Consider the following 16,099-nt stretch of genomic DNA (forward strand, 5'->3'; position numbering starts at 1 on the left):
AATTCTCTGTTTCCTTCTAGTTTCAAGCATTTAAGACCATATTTTTTTTTAAGATCATCATAGCCATGATGACTGATACGTATTTTTCTACCAGGATGATGGAGTCTCACTAACGGTCACAGAATTTTCTTGAGCACTCATTTCAGAACATGGAAACGAAGCAAGAGCTAGTGACAATTATCAGCAGCACGTTTTTTTTCCTTCCCCAACACAAACAGTCATGGACTACCAAATACATGCTACAGGAAAGGTGCCAGCAAGCTTCTGATCAGGGTGCCGTCACATCAGTAGGACTCTTAACAAGGGTCTTCCACCTGCAAGGAAGTCCAGAGCATTTTTTTTTTTTGCTGTCTTTGGATGGCCACCAATTGGACCATGGCTATGAGCAATCTAGTCCTCTCATCCCACAAGAATTTTAGCTGAAAGTCTGGAAACACATGCTATTTACACATAACAAAGAATTAAGATGTTTACAAACCTCTTGCATTGCTTTAGGTGCTATTAACGTAGCTATCAATGGTCCAGAAAGATCAAGCAGCAATTCCAGCAGTGTGCCATTAGCACATAAAAGGCCAAAGCATATCTGCTCTATTACTATGGCAAAGTCATGTCACGCGGTCAGTGGGGACTGATTTAGGAGAAACAATGCCAAAGAACATGAAGCATTGGAACTGAGCAGGTGACACACTGTGGAGTGCCACTTATCATTACCTGCCGACTGCAATAAAACATTAAACAAATCCCCGTCTAAATACTAAAATCTTCACAGTTATCACCAATATTCAGACACACATGAGAAATATTTTAGTGGCAACTCTACACTGAACTGTGTTGCTGAGGTTTGGCATGGACTGGTGAATGATCCGTGTCTCTTTGTGTATGTGAGCAAATGGCTCTGGAAGCAGAGCTTATCTCAGTTCTTAACTGAGGACTTCCTCATTGGGCAGGCTGCTAAAAGCTAAATGCACCATTTCGTCTTTTCTGCATTTTGTTTTTTCCTGGCTGTAATCATCTCTACTTTCCCACATTGGGTTGAATTACTCTCACTATACAGACATAGAAATTAATTTGTATTACAAAAAACAGACTCTTTCTCAACAATTAGATACTGATTGGTTTTCTTACTGTATGAGACCTCATTTAACACCTTAATAGTTGGATGCCTGTGAGTCATTTTTGTTGTGGAGGTAAGTCTTTAAAACAAAGGCAGGGAATGCCACCGTCACATGGGTCACAAATAATGGAAATTAACTTGGAAGTCTGTCTAATTTCCATTCAAAACTCACACTTGCAGGACTATTACAAGTCACTTACGTATTTGGAAAAATGAAGTCATGAATGTAGGACAGCAGTTACCGTCTTTATGAATAATGAATCAATACTTAGATGAACTAAACTACAAGGGCATAAAAACACAGTATTTCCTGCTTTTCTCCTTCTGAATGTTTTTTTCCTGAAAAATACTGTTTGAGACAGTACTAACTAAATATTTTCTGATAGGAGATTTACAAGGGGTATTAATAAGAAGATTGCTTTTTGCCAACTCTGTGCCTACCATTTTGAGATGAAATAATCTCTGCTTTGGTTGCTTCTGTGAGGTATAAAGGACTGCAGCAGTACCGAGTGGATCAAAATATTCTATATGCAGCAGTGTCAGCTGGCAAGTGGTAGGAGCAGGAATTGTCTGCAACCTGACCCTGTGGAAGGCCGGTCAAAGGGCAAGCCACTGGGGGCCAGAACAAGGCCTGCACTAGGCAGGCTGCTGGCCACATTAAGCACATGGACCCATTTCTTGGACCAACAGTAGACCACGGGACAGTATCAAGGAGGCTGCCATCACTTTGACAGGAGACCCTAAGTTGTTTCAGTACTACAAGGTACTTTAATTTCACCAGCAGCTCCAGACTCCTTTAGCAACTCTCTGCAATGAATTTCCTATTCCTTGCACCGCAACCAGAAAGGATAGCATAAAACCTCATCCATACATTTAAATAAGCTTTTGAACAGATTTATAAATACTAAATAGCAGTAATAGTTCATCTCACGTAGTGTTAAAAATCTTCTAGATATATACAGAGCCTTGTTCAATGGGTATAGTCCTTCCATTGTAATCTGTTCTACTCCCTCAACACACAAGGGTATGGGTTTTTTTTATCTTAAATATTTCAGGTACACTTGCACTACTCATGTTAAAGATTTGATGGGCTCAGCAATACAATAAAAATGTTATTATTCAGAAATGACATTTAATATAGCACAATTCTACAGAATACAATCTTGTATTCCATTTTGATTACGTTCCTATGGCAGAAGTCTGCAGTGCAACTGATTAAACAAAAAGTAATTGTTTTGTTTAAGACAAATGACTGAGTCAATACAACAAGTGTTACAGATCAGCAGTAAAACTCATGGAAGTAGTTGTGCATTGCAGCCTGTAGACCATCTGCCTGTACGTGCAACTGGAGTGTAGCCATGCATCAATCACTTAAAATTAGTGCTTCAGCCAATGGGGTGAACTGAAAAATTGGCAGCAATTATCCATTGCATAAATCCCTACTGAAGGGTGTTCAGGCATTCTGACAGAATAACTCAAAGCATCACTGTAATTCTGAATGCTCTACCAAATATATTGGCTACTTGCTTAACTTGAGGTAGAGTCCCTAATTAACGAATGTTCCACTGGATACAGTACATTTGTCTAGGGATAGCAGCTTTGTTAGTGAAGTATCTGAAATCACAGCAGGAATTTCCGCAGACCTTAAAGCTATAATTTCCATCAGGCAAAAGTTAATATTGTTCAGAAAGCTGATCTGAAGCACAGTGGGTCTATAATTGTAAGCTAAAGCTGCAACACCAGGGAACTTAAAAAATATCTTTGGCTATATGTTTAAATGCTTTCAGAGGCATACTGTGTTAATATGCACTCAGAAAATAAAAACATTATACCCTCAACTTATGTAATTTAGCTGTTATGCTTAGTTTCATTTTAAAAAGCCTCACTCTTCTTATTACTTTAGTTTGAACATGATTTGAAAAGCTCAACTTTTTTTTTTAAAAAAAAACCTTGTTAAAAGCAAAAGGCTGTCTCCAGAGTAAGCATGTTCCATTAGAACACATTAATATTTGACAGACAATCTTGAACTGGAAGCATTTAACTTACAAACCACATGCAGAAGTATTTAAAGACATCTCTAGAGTTAAGTCTTCTGACTAATTAAATGATGATACTAGCGAGGAAAAATGTGATTATGATTAGTGTCATTTACAACTCCAGAAATAAAGCAACCCTTACTTCAGGGCCCTCTGTAAGCATATCCTTTTGGTCAAAGACAGAAGTCAGTGTTCAGAGACATTTTTCATCAGCATCCACAAATTTATTCATGTTTTCTATTTTCTTCAGTGAAAGATAAACACTCTAAAAACAGCACTGTTGAACGATAATAACTGACAGAAATAAGCAGGTAATTTTCTTACAGAAGGTAAAAAGCTACTTCTGGTCTAGTTTTAAATACAGCCTAAAGATCCTAAAGACAAGAATTTTGTAGCTAAAGTGCAATTTATGTTTTATTTATTATTTAACTTTCATTATTGTGTACTGACTTGTCCACAGCATCTAGCCCAGACACTTTAATCCTCTGATGGCAAAAGAAACTAAATTATTCATATTTGAAAATTTTTGTCCACTACATTTAAATCAATGCTACGGACACAGATTCAAAATCTGCTGGCATTCCTACATAATACAGATACACTGCAAAACTTAAGGTTCGTTCAAAAGTTCACTTTGGTCACTGTTTCCACTGCCTTCAGTTTTTACACATGCAGCTTCTACAAAACTATTCAAGAAGAATGTTTTTTTTTTTTTTTTAAATACATATTTATGTATACACATCGAATAATTACATACATTTCTTCTTTAAAAGTTCGCCTTTCACACCTTAGCATTTAGTTGGTTTCTAGATACAAGTTAACTTCATTCCCTTTGAACAGGACCAAAATATCACTCCAGATGGAGCTGAATGAATACAACTAGCAGTCAACAGAAAGCATACCTGCAGTAACAAGGATTTTATATGAGAGGCAGTTACCACAAACTGGGACACAGGAAGCTCTCCTTTACTGTGTGGGTGACAGCGCTGACACAGGCTGCCCACGGGGGCTGTGGGGTCTCCTCCTTGGAGACTTTCAAGAGGCGCCTGGACATGGGCCTGGCACCGTGCTCTGGGCATCCCTGCTCGAGCAGGGGTTGGGTCAGATGGACCTAGAAGTCCCTGCCAGCCTTAGCCATGTTGGGATTCTCTGATCCAACCATCTGGTAAAACTGCTTACAAAGAACTGAAAAAGAATTAATGCACTCCCAGCCTTTCTCCTTTTTTTTTTTTTTTTCCTTCAAATCCAAGCAGGCAACTGGCAATTCAGAAAATTCAGAAAATATTTTCAAACATTTATTTGAAAATGACTACAAACACAAAATACCATGTAGGTCCAGCAAAATCACCTAATTATTTGGCAATTCTGTACAGGATAGAGATTCCAGAAGACCTGTTTAACAGTGGATTAGAAAAACCTCTAGCCAGACAAGACCACTAGGGAAGCACCAAAACCAGCTCAAAGACATCTACAGTTTCTTATCCTAAGTACTTCTTAGTTTAGCCAGATCAAAGACTGTTTCATCATTTTTTACTAACAGATATGACTGCAGGTTGATTTTTAAATACCAAATTAAGTATAGTACCACCTTTACACCACCACAATCCAAGTCATTATGACAATGCTGGTTCACAGACATAGAGTATCAGAACTTTCATAATAAAGCGTGCAAATTAGAGCACTTGAATTCATGCAGGGAGTTGTTCCAAACGGTTTCAAGTTAGCTTACTTATCTACATAAATCCAAGGCAATAAAAAGTTCACAATGTAAGCCCAGAAGAAATCACTATCAGCTGTTTCCCTCTAACAAATCTAGGTTTCTTAGGTACACATTTCAAGGACAGGCCTTGTTTAAAGAGCTCAGTTTATTTGAAGTCTGTTTCCTGCTATCCAGCTGACAGATCAAAGGTACTTCTCAGTCCTAGCACTTGCTCCCACTTTTCCCTATTTTTCAACTTGGTCAAAAATTTAAATAGATTTAAAATTTATTTTAAAATGCATCCTTTCATCTTTTTCAGTCTTCTATTCCTTAGCTTTTTACGTGCCTCAAAGTTTTCCTGTGACTCTTCCCAAATACTGGAAACCCTGGGTTACTTAGTCACATGAAATTATGCTCAGACAAAAGACACTGTGAGATTCAGAAATGCTAAGATAAACATTTCAGTCTCTGTAATGCTTACAAGTGCTTTGCAAAATATGCACTGTTGTATAAATTACTGTACACATGCAGTGAGACCATTTAATATCTAAAACATGCGAAGATGCATTTATATTTCAACCACATCCATTATTGCAGTTGTTGTTTTTGTTGTCGTTGTTGTCTTGTTGTTTTTTTGCTGTCATGTACTGGCAATCTGTCGCTGACAAGTCATTATCTCAATGGTATGCAAAAAAGCCCTGACAAAACAAAACAATCACCCCTTCAATAAAGATTAAATCAGAAGTATACTGTCATACAGGTGGAACAGCTACAACATAATAAGCTTAGATAAATAATTTGTCAATACCTGACTTTGTAAAATGTACTCACCTGCACTCAGATACTATGGAAACAATGATCATAAAATTGATTGTAGTTTAGTTGCAGAACTCTCTAGCATTGTAACTTGATTACCTGCCTTTCACTCTGATATACGGATCAAACACCTGGAATAATGCAGCTGAGTAAAGAGACATGCTAGGAATAGATTTGCTTCAACTGTGTCCAATTTTTTTTTTCCCAGAAGTTAAACATAAGGCCTCCCAAAAGAGGCTGCATTTTCTGATTGTTTTCATGAGTATGAAAGGAAAACATTTCAGAAAATACTGAAATTAACTTCTGGCCTTCAGTGTTAACATCCCGTATTAGGAACAGAACTTAATTATTGCCAGAGTGGATCTGGACTCTCAGAGTCAAAATGCTTTTACGTCTCAAGAAGTAATATATTACGGAGAAGTACAAACTTCCATCGCACTTGATTCCTGCATTATCAGGAAGGGAAAACAAGTCTCCAGTTCATCAGTTTACTACTCACTATCACTTATCACATCAAAAATTGTCTGTCTGCTGTCTGAATTAATTTTTTATGCTTCTAATTAATTTTCAGTTTATCTCCAGTCACTGTAGGGTATTACAGAAATGGCAACATTCTCCAGCACAACATCACCTGCATGAAAGCTAATGAAATGCATCTCTGTTTATTTTCCCCTAACATAGATCTTTGATGCATGGGTCTTTGAGTAGTCCTGTGGACTACTGCTCTAAGTCAAGCAAATTATAACTTAGCTCAGTTTCATAAAGCTGGGTTTTGAAAATCTTCACGTTTTTTAATAACTTTTAGGATTCTTCCTGCTTAAAAGAAGTTATATGTTTCATAGCAAAAATACTGTCTTGTCAGGTCTGACGCTTTCAACAGGAATAAGACAAAGGAAACCAGAATCTCCACAATGAAGTACTATCTTTCTAGACAGCCCGTCTTACTGTCTAGCATTATCAAGTTTTACATTTCATAATCTGCATCAAGCACCGTAAGGAAAGGACTGATCAGATCTTCAAAAAAATACTGCACTCAGGGATTTTCCACAATTAAGAGTTCTTCTGCTATAATGGTTCCAGAAGAGTTCAGTAATACCACACTTCTACTTTGGGCAAAATTTCTTTCAGAGATGAAAGAACAGGACTCATCTCTTAGGCTAGTAGTGGTATCATTATTACTCCTTGAGCAGAACAAAACAAGTTAATCCAGAACCCAAGCTAGAAATTCAGCTGGTACAGGATAACAGCAGCTCACATTCTAGGAAGTCGTCGTAACCTTTCCAGTGACGTATGCCTCTAAAATTTTTTTTTTTTTTTTCAGAAAAAAGCCAAATCAACACTGATTTGCATCTTAGAATCAAATTTCCTCTAAGTCAAGAACTCTTTCTATGTGTCATGTCCCCAGCAAATGTAGGCTATTCTTCAGAAAGTTTACCAAGATAAAAGTTAAAACTTTGAAAATAAAAGACACATTCGTGTGTCAGTCATGTTTTTCTTATAACAGATGGGTTGTGTTTCATGATAAAAAATGTTTACATTGAATGTGTTAAGATTAATTATTAATAAGGAAACAAGTATTTTCATAAGGCTAGAGCTTCGAGACTCAGTTGCAAAATTAACAGTTCAGTTTGCTCAGTGGTTGAAGTTAAAATATATTTAAAACTAAGTTTAGGGCAGCTGTTAACAGTGCTAGCCATGTCTTGAAGCATTACTTCAGAACTGTCTATATTACAGTTTGACTGTACAACTTACTCTGTTATGACATGACTTTGAACAAGCAAAGATGTGTGGAGCAGTTATGGAAGGAGGGGAAAATATGGCTACAAAAAAAATCTGCTTAATATGTACATTTTCAATGAACATAAATTTAAAAGAGTTCTCTCTCTGATAGTGCTGAACATTTTTTCCATCTGCTTGACATCACATATTTGTAGCATGAAGTTCAATAGGACATGAATTGCAATAGCTCCCCAAAGAGTCAACATGATAAAAATGTCTTCCAGAACTGGCCATGCTATCCTTCAGAGGGTTGAAACAGAATTTGCAACAAAAATCATGTTTACTTATGCAGAAGGAAAAAAAAAACTGGCAGAGGAAAGTACTTTTTCTACTACCATATTTTCAATTCATAAACTACCAGTACATTTGGAACATAAAGTTCATAAGGGCAACTAAAGCAGAAGCTTCAAAATTACATTTGGCATAAAACTATTTCTAGATTTATGTTCCTCCTCTAACAAAGGGATTAGTCAGGAAAACACTGCCATGAATGTCCATTTGCAACTGGTGAGGCACTCCTGCACAGCACCTTTGCACAGCTGGGCATGACTTCAGTTTTCTGCATGCCCCCACACACATCTGCTAGGAACACAGAGATCTGTTTGAGGGATTTCCAGTACACCTGGCAGAAAGCCACGACCCTGCTCTTCCCTTGTGATGGGCAGTAAAACTGACAGGCACAGAGGTCTTTTTGCACCCAACACCCTGGCTCCACGCAGAAGTCCAGGAGACAATGTGTGCTAAGATGTCACTCCTGCTGATAAGACCAAGGACCAGAACTGTAAAGGGGAACTAATCAATCTATCTGAGAGTTTGTGCTGGGCATAGTACACCCAAGCATCCCATTCAAAAGGCTGTCCACAAGAAATACCAGAATGGAAAAGGACTGCAGGTGTACATGCTGCACTGAAGTACAAACCGCCACTTTCTTGTACACCAGCACTAGCAACACAGTGTTTTGTTTTGTTTTGTTTCTGTATTAGGAGATTCTTTCAAACGGCTAAGGTCTCTTCTTCTTTCTCCTTTACAAATGAACAAGATACTAAATTAATTTTAAAGTTGGCACTAATTAACATGCCAATGAATAACACTGCAATCCCTCAAAATACTCTTCTATGTATTTATATTTCCTAAGTAATACTGGAACATGCTAGGAGGAAGTGAAGTAATACTGATCTCCTGCACATTATGCCAAATAAGCAGATTGTGTTTGCTTAGGAAATGCTGATAAGTAAGAACTGCTTAACAGAAAACATGTTTGAGTTCACACTTACCAAATGAGAATCTAAAACTATTAAGACTGAAATATATATACATACATTTTTTAACCACGTTAAAAAACCTTGCCTTTTCTTTATTTCACAAAACACTCAACAGATTGTGAGCAAGAGGAGAGACAAAGACTGGGCCTTAATTTCAAATGCTTTATAAAAAGGAAGCTTTTTTGGACTTTTGGTCCTGCAAACTGTTTCAGAATGGAAACAAATTGCATTTCTAGCTCAATTATGAACAATTGTTCTCAGGTGGAACCTACTTTCTGTCATCAGACTTGTGGAGTAAAAGATCATCCCCCTGATTTTTAAATGGTTTCTTTAGGAAAAAGACTGCTGTCATGAGTACAATTGCCATTTTTACAGTCACTCTGAAAATCTGATTCATAACCAATACATATTTGTACATTTCACACATGTAGACATTTCCAGGCAAGAACAGCAGAGATATCACAAACATCTAAATTTGTCTAAAAATATCTTAGGAATTTCAGTGTTGAATAATACAAATGCTCTGTTGTGCAAAGAAGTAAAAATGCATACTTGAACATAAGATTCTCCAGTTCCTGAACTGTTATCTCCAAGAGAGTAAACCTCTAGAGTACATCTCCACACGACACATTTATCTAAAGTGGCTGCACACATATAACGATGGCTTTTGTTTTGTGATCATGGTCATTTTGAGTTTGTTTAAATACTGCAGCCCAATGCCTATACGCTAATCCCAGAACATTCTGAAACGTTTCAAAGCTTTTAGCGTGAGGAACCTCTTGCATAGGCTTTGTAGATGAAGCTGACCACAGTTCACTGGAACCAGCCAGCTCAGATAAATAAGATGAAAGCAGACATTTCCTGAAAATATCTTGAAAGCTTTCCATTAGACTGTACCAGGGGTATACAGTAAAAACAGCAAGTGCCTATGCTTATATAGCAACCAATCTTCCCACTGCTCTCTCCCTTCTTTCTTGACTACTATATGTGTATCTATTTATCTGCTTCAGTTTAACATCTTGCAAAGTACTCTGGGAGAAAAAGATACAACTTCTGTTTTCTAGTTCACATTACAAAGTAGCTGCTAGTGTAACATAAAATTCTGCTCAACAATGGTACTAAATATGACAAGAAGATACAAAAATTTACCACACCTAATGGGCAAATAAATCAGAAATTTGATCTACAGATCATTTTAGAATCAGCCGCTCCACAACAGTCAAGAATGCAAGCATTTGCACAAAATTCTCTGGCTGTCGAAGTGTATTCTAAGAAAGTCAATACAGTCACAAAGACAGGAGTGCCTCAGGCTAGATTTTCAGTTTGATTGAATAAATCCAGCTGTTCACTAGAAAGAGGAAATGCTTCACCACTGGGATCTCCAACATTTTATAATTCTAGAAAGATAGTCAGACCACCTAGTTTCAAGTACTTTACTTCAGAACAATGAATTAGAAGCCCAACTTTCTTTAACGGTCAATAAATTTGACGGCATGTAAGTACTTAGAATAATTTTTGGAGGGCCAGCAGAATACAAAGGGAGCCAGGTCTTATTTAAGCACTAAAATTAGGTATAAGATTAGGTGTTGTGACTATCCTACACATAGATTCTAAAAAGATTTAATCCACAAACTCTTAATGAAGAAAGGATAATACTATCATAATACAAAGTATTAAGCTGTGATGATTCTTTAAGTCAGTACAGCTGTAATGATAATATTGATTCTCTCAGTAGCATACCACAAAAAGTGTCATTGTACTCTAAAAGTGGTCTGTGAACTTAAGCACGCTGTATGTCCTCAGGAGAAGGAAGTGGTGAGCCACAATATTGATGCACAAAGTGGGGTGCAAGTCCAACAGTTGCTACTTTAAACAAAGTTTGCCTCCTTCCAAGCAAAACAAAAATATCTGAAGTCTTAGAAGTTTCTTTTGATGTATACCCTGAAATCCGCGCTTGCTCTGCCTTCTTTACTTTGTGTTCTCACACCTCATGTAGCACAGGGTATGTGTAATGTGGTCTTTCTTCCTGCTGGAAAGAGGAAGTTTCAGGGTCTTGCTTATGCTACAGCACTCCTGAGCATTATGACAAAATAGTCATCCTGTGTCTGGGACCAGGTCAAGACATGTGAGTACATTACTGGAATAATATTAGAAATAAAATCCACTCTACTTTTGGATCAAATATAACTCGTTTGTTTAGGCACAGACTCTTAGAAAGCAAAGGTGAAAAAAAAAAACTTGGTTCTCTGCTTCTACTGATTGCTACCTAGACTGCCTGCTACTTGTAGAACATTTTAAAGCAATTGTAAAACAATCATTAGCTATGAAAACATTTAGACCTCATCATAATGCAGCACAGACCAGCAGTGTATTTTAGCTTCTGTTCAAAAGAGTCACAATTTCCTTAAATGTACATAAGCTACTTGAAAAATTCATAAGATCTGTTTCACAAATTACCAATTCAACCATACAAATATATAGTAAAAATGACAAAAGATTTGTTCTTACAGTTGATAAAAAATGTATGCCAAGGCATTCAAGTAAAGTTACTTTCTGTGTTCTGATTTAATGAATCATTTGAGCGGTATCTGGCTGGGTGACAGAGATGCAAGGCTCGCTGAAGCCTACTCTAATGCCTACTGGTATAGCCTTCCTTGGGACAGTAAAGCCAGAACAATGTGTCAGACTGAAGTAATATCAAACAAAGTAAGTGCAATACTGGGGATGCTATGAGGTTGGCCCACAACATCTCTTGACCTGTGAATATCTGTAAGTACTCCTCTGTCCTGCTGGCTCCAGTGACCCAGGAAACGCAAAAGAAGAAGCAGCAGTGCGGTAATAAACAGTCTCTGAAATAAGATTTCTGCAATCTTGTAATTCAAACTGAAAGACATACAAAGATTGCTTGATGGTTCAACCCTACTGAAAAGCAGGGCCTGACACTATGTGAAACCATTAGTGATTTCTTAAAAGATGAACTAATGTTCAGTTATGTTTAATATGAATTTCTGAGAGAACTGTCCGTTTTATATATTGCAAAGTTTATATTTTTAACTTCAGAAATGTACATTTGTTTGGAAAATATAAATTAAGGAATTTACTTGAGGCATATGATTACAGCTTTTATAATTCATGCCTGTGCATAGAATTTTACTGAAAAAGATTTATCTTTAAAGAAATAATTTGACTTTAATAGTGAAAGTGACATTAAAACAAGAACACAAAATTCAAATAATACATGTCATTTTGTCCTACTATTAGAGAAGGGAAGAGTGTCTGGCAGTAGTGAATAGAAGAGACTGAAATATCCCCTTCTTTTCATCCTTCTTTAAAAATATCTAAAACATCATTAACTCTTAAAAATAACATTGTTTGTCCATTGATAACATTTTGTTCCAAATCATAGAATCATAGAATGGCCTGGGTTGAAAAGGACCTCAAAGATCATTGAGTTTCAACCCCCCTGCTGAGTGCAGGGTCGCCAACCACTAGACCAGGCTGCCCAGAGCCATGTCCAGCCTGGGCTTGAATGCCTCCAGGGATGGGGCATCCACAACCTCCTTGGGCAACCTGTTCCAGTGCGTCACCACCCTCTGTGTGGAAAAAACTTCCTCCTAACATCTAACCTACATACCCCCTGTCTCAGCTTAAAACCATTCCCCCTTGTCCTATCACTATCCACTGTCGTAAACAATTGTTCCCCTTCCTGTTAATACACTCCCTTCAAGTATTGGAAGGCCACAGTGAGGTCTTCCCGGACCCTTCTCTTCTCCAGACTAAACAAGCCCAGTTCCCTCAACCTTTCTTCGTAGGAGAGGTGCTCCAGCCCTCTGATCATCTTGGTGGCCCTCCTCTGAACTCATTCCAAGAGCTCCACGTCTTTCTTGTGCTGGGGGCCCCAGGCCTGGGCACAGTACTCCAGATGGGGCCTCACAAAATCTGAGTAGAGAGAGACCACCACCTCCCTCTCCCTGCTTGGCTACTCCTCTTTTAATGCAGCCCAGAACATAGTTGGTCTTCTGGGCTGCCAGTGCACACTGCTGGCTCATGTCCAGCTTCTCATCCACCAGGACCCCCAAGTCCTTCTCTGCAGGGCTGCTCTCAAAGAGTTCTTCCCCCAGTTTGTATAAATACCTGGGATTGCCCCGGCCCAAGTGCAGCACCTTGCATTTGGCGTTGTTGAACCTCATTAGGTTCATATGGGCCCCCCAAATATTTTATTTCATTTGCATTAAAAAATATTTCTGTTGATTCCTCCAGTCAATTTCAAGAAGTCTTTTCTCTGTCTTACCTGAAAATTAAATATTCTCTTGACAGGCTAGTTAGGGCAATTGTGTATGAGAATAAAAGGCTACTTACACAGATAACAGAACAATAGCAATTAGAGTCCATTCGGGCATTTTGTGAATAATATTTCTGTTTGTTAACCTGAAAAATAGCAATAAAAAAAAAATCAGAACATTTCATAGTGAAAGTAAACAGATTTTAACTGCTGAATTAGAAGTCTGCCCTTTAAAGACTTAGTATGCAGCATTACAAAATGGCAGTTACAGCTGCATCTGAGCAATTGGCCAACTTTCTGTCTCTCTCCTCTTAGCCAGCACCAGAGGAATTAAAAAATTGCCAGCAGGTGTCTTTGATCCAGAGAGAAGTGGGACCGGGAAGACAGAACAGAAGCTAATTCTTTGAATTCGTAGTCTTGGCTGCTGTGAGGGCTCAACTCTCCCTAACACCCAATAGGAAATTCTCAGCAACTACATATATGCTTTTCATAAAGATGGACCTTCTGCACTCAGTGTCTTCCTTACTGGTTTCAGATCCAGATTTGCTGTAAAAGCTAGTGTTGCATTGTAGTGGAAATGCTAAGTCACGGCTTGAACCAGTGATGGAGCACCTGGTGGGAAGGCAGGGCCAACCCAGGGGAGCTCAGGTGCATGCAATGTCCCTGAGTGACCAGAAGGGGTGGAGCCAGGATCCACCCCTTCCCAGCCCTCATTTAAGGGTTGGCAGTGGAGATGAGGGTATCTTGCAGGGGATCCTTACCTATTAGAGGCCTTCTAAAGGTAAGCAGTTTTTCTTTGTTTCTACATCCATGGCTGTTGCATTTGGGCTCATTCTCATTTGCTGCAGCTTGGGGTTGTGCCACCTAGCTATTATTGCTCTATTTTCCATCATGTTATAGCATTGCATGCATTAATGTATGGCGTTTTAGTATACTGGAAATAGTCCTCTGATGATTCTTGCTGTTAAAATGGAAACCTATGTTTTTAACTTAAGCTGTGAGAGCCACTGTAGATATAAGAGCAGGAAAACAAAGTGTGAATGAAGAACCAGAAAAATGCTCAAGAACAGGATTACTACGCTTCATATCTATTGGTCCATGTGGTTTAATTCAGTAGTAATATAGTTTTGCTTTAAGTCAAATGTTAATGTGACTTAACAGTTCACACATGAATTGTTTTATGGCTGAGTTTAGGCATGACTGATGGTGTTTGTGACAAGCAATTTTATGGAAAAGCCACAGCTCAAAAAGAATGTGTAGCTGTGTGGGAATCCAAGAAAGCTAGCAGAATTAACTTTATTTAGAAAGATGCTGCCATATAACAGATGTACTGAGGGGGTGAGTGCCTTAATATATTTGCTTCTTTCTTCCACTCTACTTCTCTGTAGTCTAACATAGCTTCAGACCCTAATGAAGCTATTCGGTCACTCACATGTGTCTACTGGCACTGGAGAAGATGAAAATTTGCTAGTAGGTCTGAAAATAAACCCTTTTTTTCTAGAAGCAGGTGTTTCCTAAGAGTAGGAATTTTACCTGCTCCATCAAGGGCTTTACGCTGCTGTTCATTACAAGAGGAGATAGTGGACATGGAGGACATTAACCACTGCAAAGGTAGAACAGTAGGTTTCTATACCATGTTCAAGGTTCATTTCAGGAGAAAAGGCTTAAATCTGTTCTGGGCATCTTAAAGGAAGATGTAATATCCAGAAGTTCTAAATAACTGGCAGACTTGTCATAGAAGCCTTATCACTGAATCCCTTCACCTTATCAGCTCTATTTTATCAAAATATTACCAACTAAACATGATTATGGTAGCATGACAGACGCTTGTAACACAACTGAAGAAAGCTCCAAAAAAATAGAAAGCTAACTCTGCCTCTAATTAATTACTAAAACACAGCTGCATTCAGTGTGTAAGCATAGCCTTTCTCCTGGTAGAGTACAATAAGTCCAGCTTCAGGACAGAACACTACCATGCTCAAGGGATCCCGAAGCATAGCAATATATGGAGATCAGCTAAACACTGAAGTTTCCAGAGTAGTCTTTTCTTTTTTTCCTCCTCCAAAGGGCAGTTTTAAAATGAAATACCTTGCAACAAATTCAATTGCATGGTTTTCTTAGATTTTTAATTTCTTTAAGAAATCAAATAGCAAAAATACCCAAGAACACTGGGGAAAAAAGTGTTCATACTTGCCATTGTTAAAACTTCTCCTTTCTCATTTTAGAAAAATTGTACCCAATTCTATTCAAAGTCGTCATTAAAAATACAGTTGTAAAAAAGACATTTTATAGGATCATTTCCCTTATTTTGAAAAATACATTCAACATTCCTTTTTAAAAAGGACAGTAATGATTAAAGTGGTTTTATCCTGTTTTCTTCCTCAAATCTCAAGTCTACTATCAAAGTAAGATTTTAAAGCAATAATAACTCAAGTAGTATCTCAACAGCCTTAGTTTTCTTAAAGAAAAAGCAACTTATAATGCTACATGTACAGGAATTATCATGTCTAACTAGAACCATTATTATTGGTAAATACAAATTATTTTTCTTATCTAAAAGATAGACCTTTACCAACTACTATCAAAATAGCTGCTGGCAGCAAAGCTAGTAACTGGTAAACTCTTTCATTTTCCTGGTTAAAGGAAAAGAGACAAAACAAAGGCTGAAGGTCTTGACTCAATACTGATGATACTGATAAACACTAAGAAATGCCTGATGGAATCATCTTGACAGACAATTCATATGTAATGTTCCAGTTAATCTGCTATGATAAGACACAATGGAAGAGACAGATCCAAAACACCTGGGAAAACTGTCAAATAGAGAAAGCAGCTTTATTTCATTGCTCTACAAGGAGTTATTATTGATTAGAGCACAGGAAGGTGTCATTCTTGTACACAAACTGAGAGATTCAGTTATTTGTGTCAATTAACTCTTATTCAATGTTAGTATTGATTGGCAAGGTCTCAACACTAGTCATTGCCATCAATATGCTATTTATGAAGGAGGCAGTCATAAGATGCAGATAACCAGCAGGATATGCCAGGATGGATCTGCTGATGTACTATTGTCACTGGACTGGATGAAGTGAGGCTTCCACAACCTTTCAG

At 37.8% G+C, this 16,099-nt stretch overlaps 1 protein-coding gene across 2 annotated transcripts in view; it reads right to left on the reverse strand.

Annotated features, from left to right (window-relative positions):
* Positions 1-16,099, reverse strand: part of RPAP2 (RNA polymerase II associated protein 2) — a 36,280-nt gene that overhangs the window by 5,335 nt on the left and 14,846 nt on the right. Inside the window, exons 11-12 of one of the 2 annotated variants that reach the window (XM_021404442.1) lie at positions 13,066-13,134; positions 10,647-10,735 (exon numbers count right to left, since the gene is read on the reverse strand). In XM_021404442.1, the coding sequence (XP_021260117.1) occupies positions 10,675-10,735; positions 13,066-13,134 (130 nt within the window). In that variant the 3' untranslated portion in view covers positions 10,647-10,674. The remainder of the gene's footprint in view (positions 1-10,646; positions 10,736-13,065; positions 13,135-16,099) is intronic. The other variant, XM_021404441.1, reaches the window with a different exon arrangement.

This window comes from Numida meleagris, chromosome 7 (assembly GCF_002078875.1).
Source record: "Numida meleagris isolate 19003 breed g44 Domestic line chromosome 7, NumMel1.0, whole genome shotgun sequence".
NCBI classification, from domain to species: Eukaryota; Metazoa; Chordata; class Aves; order Galliformes; family Numididae; genus Numida; species Numida meleagris.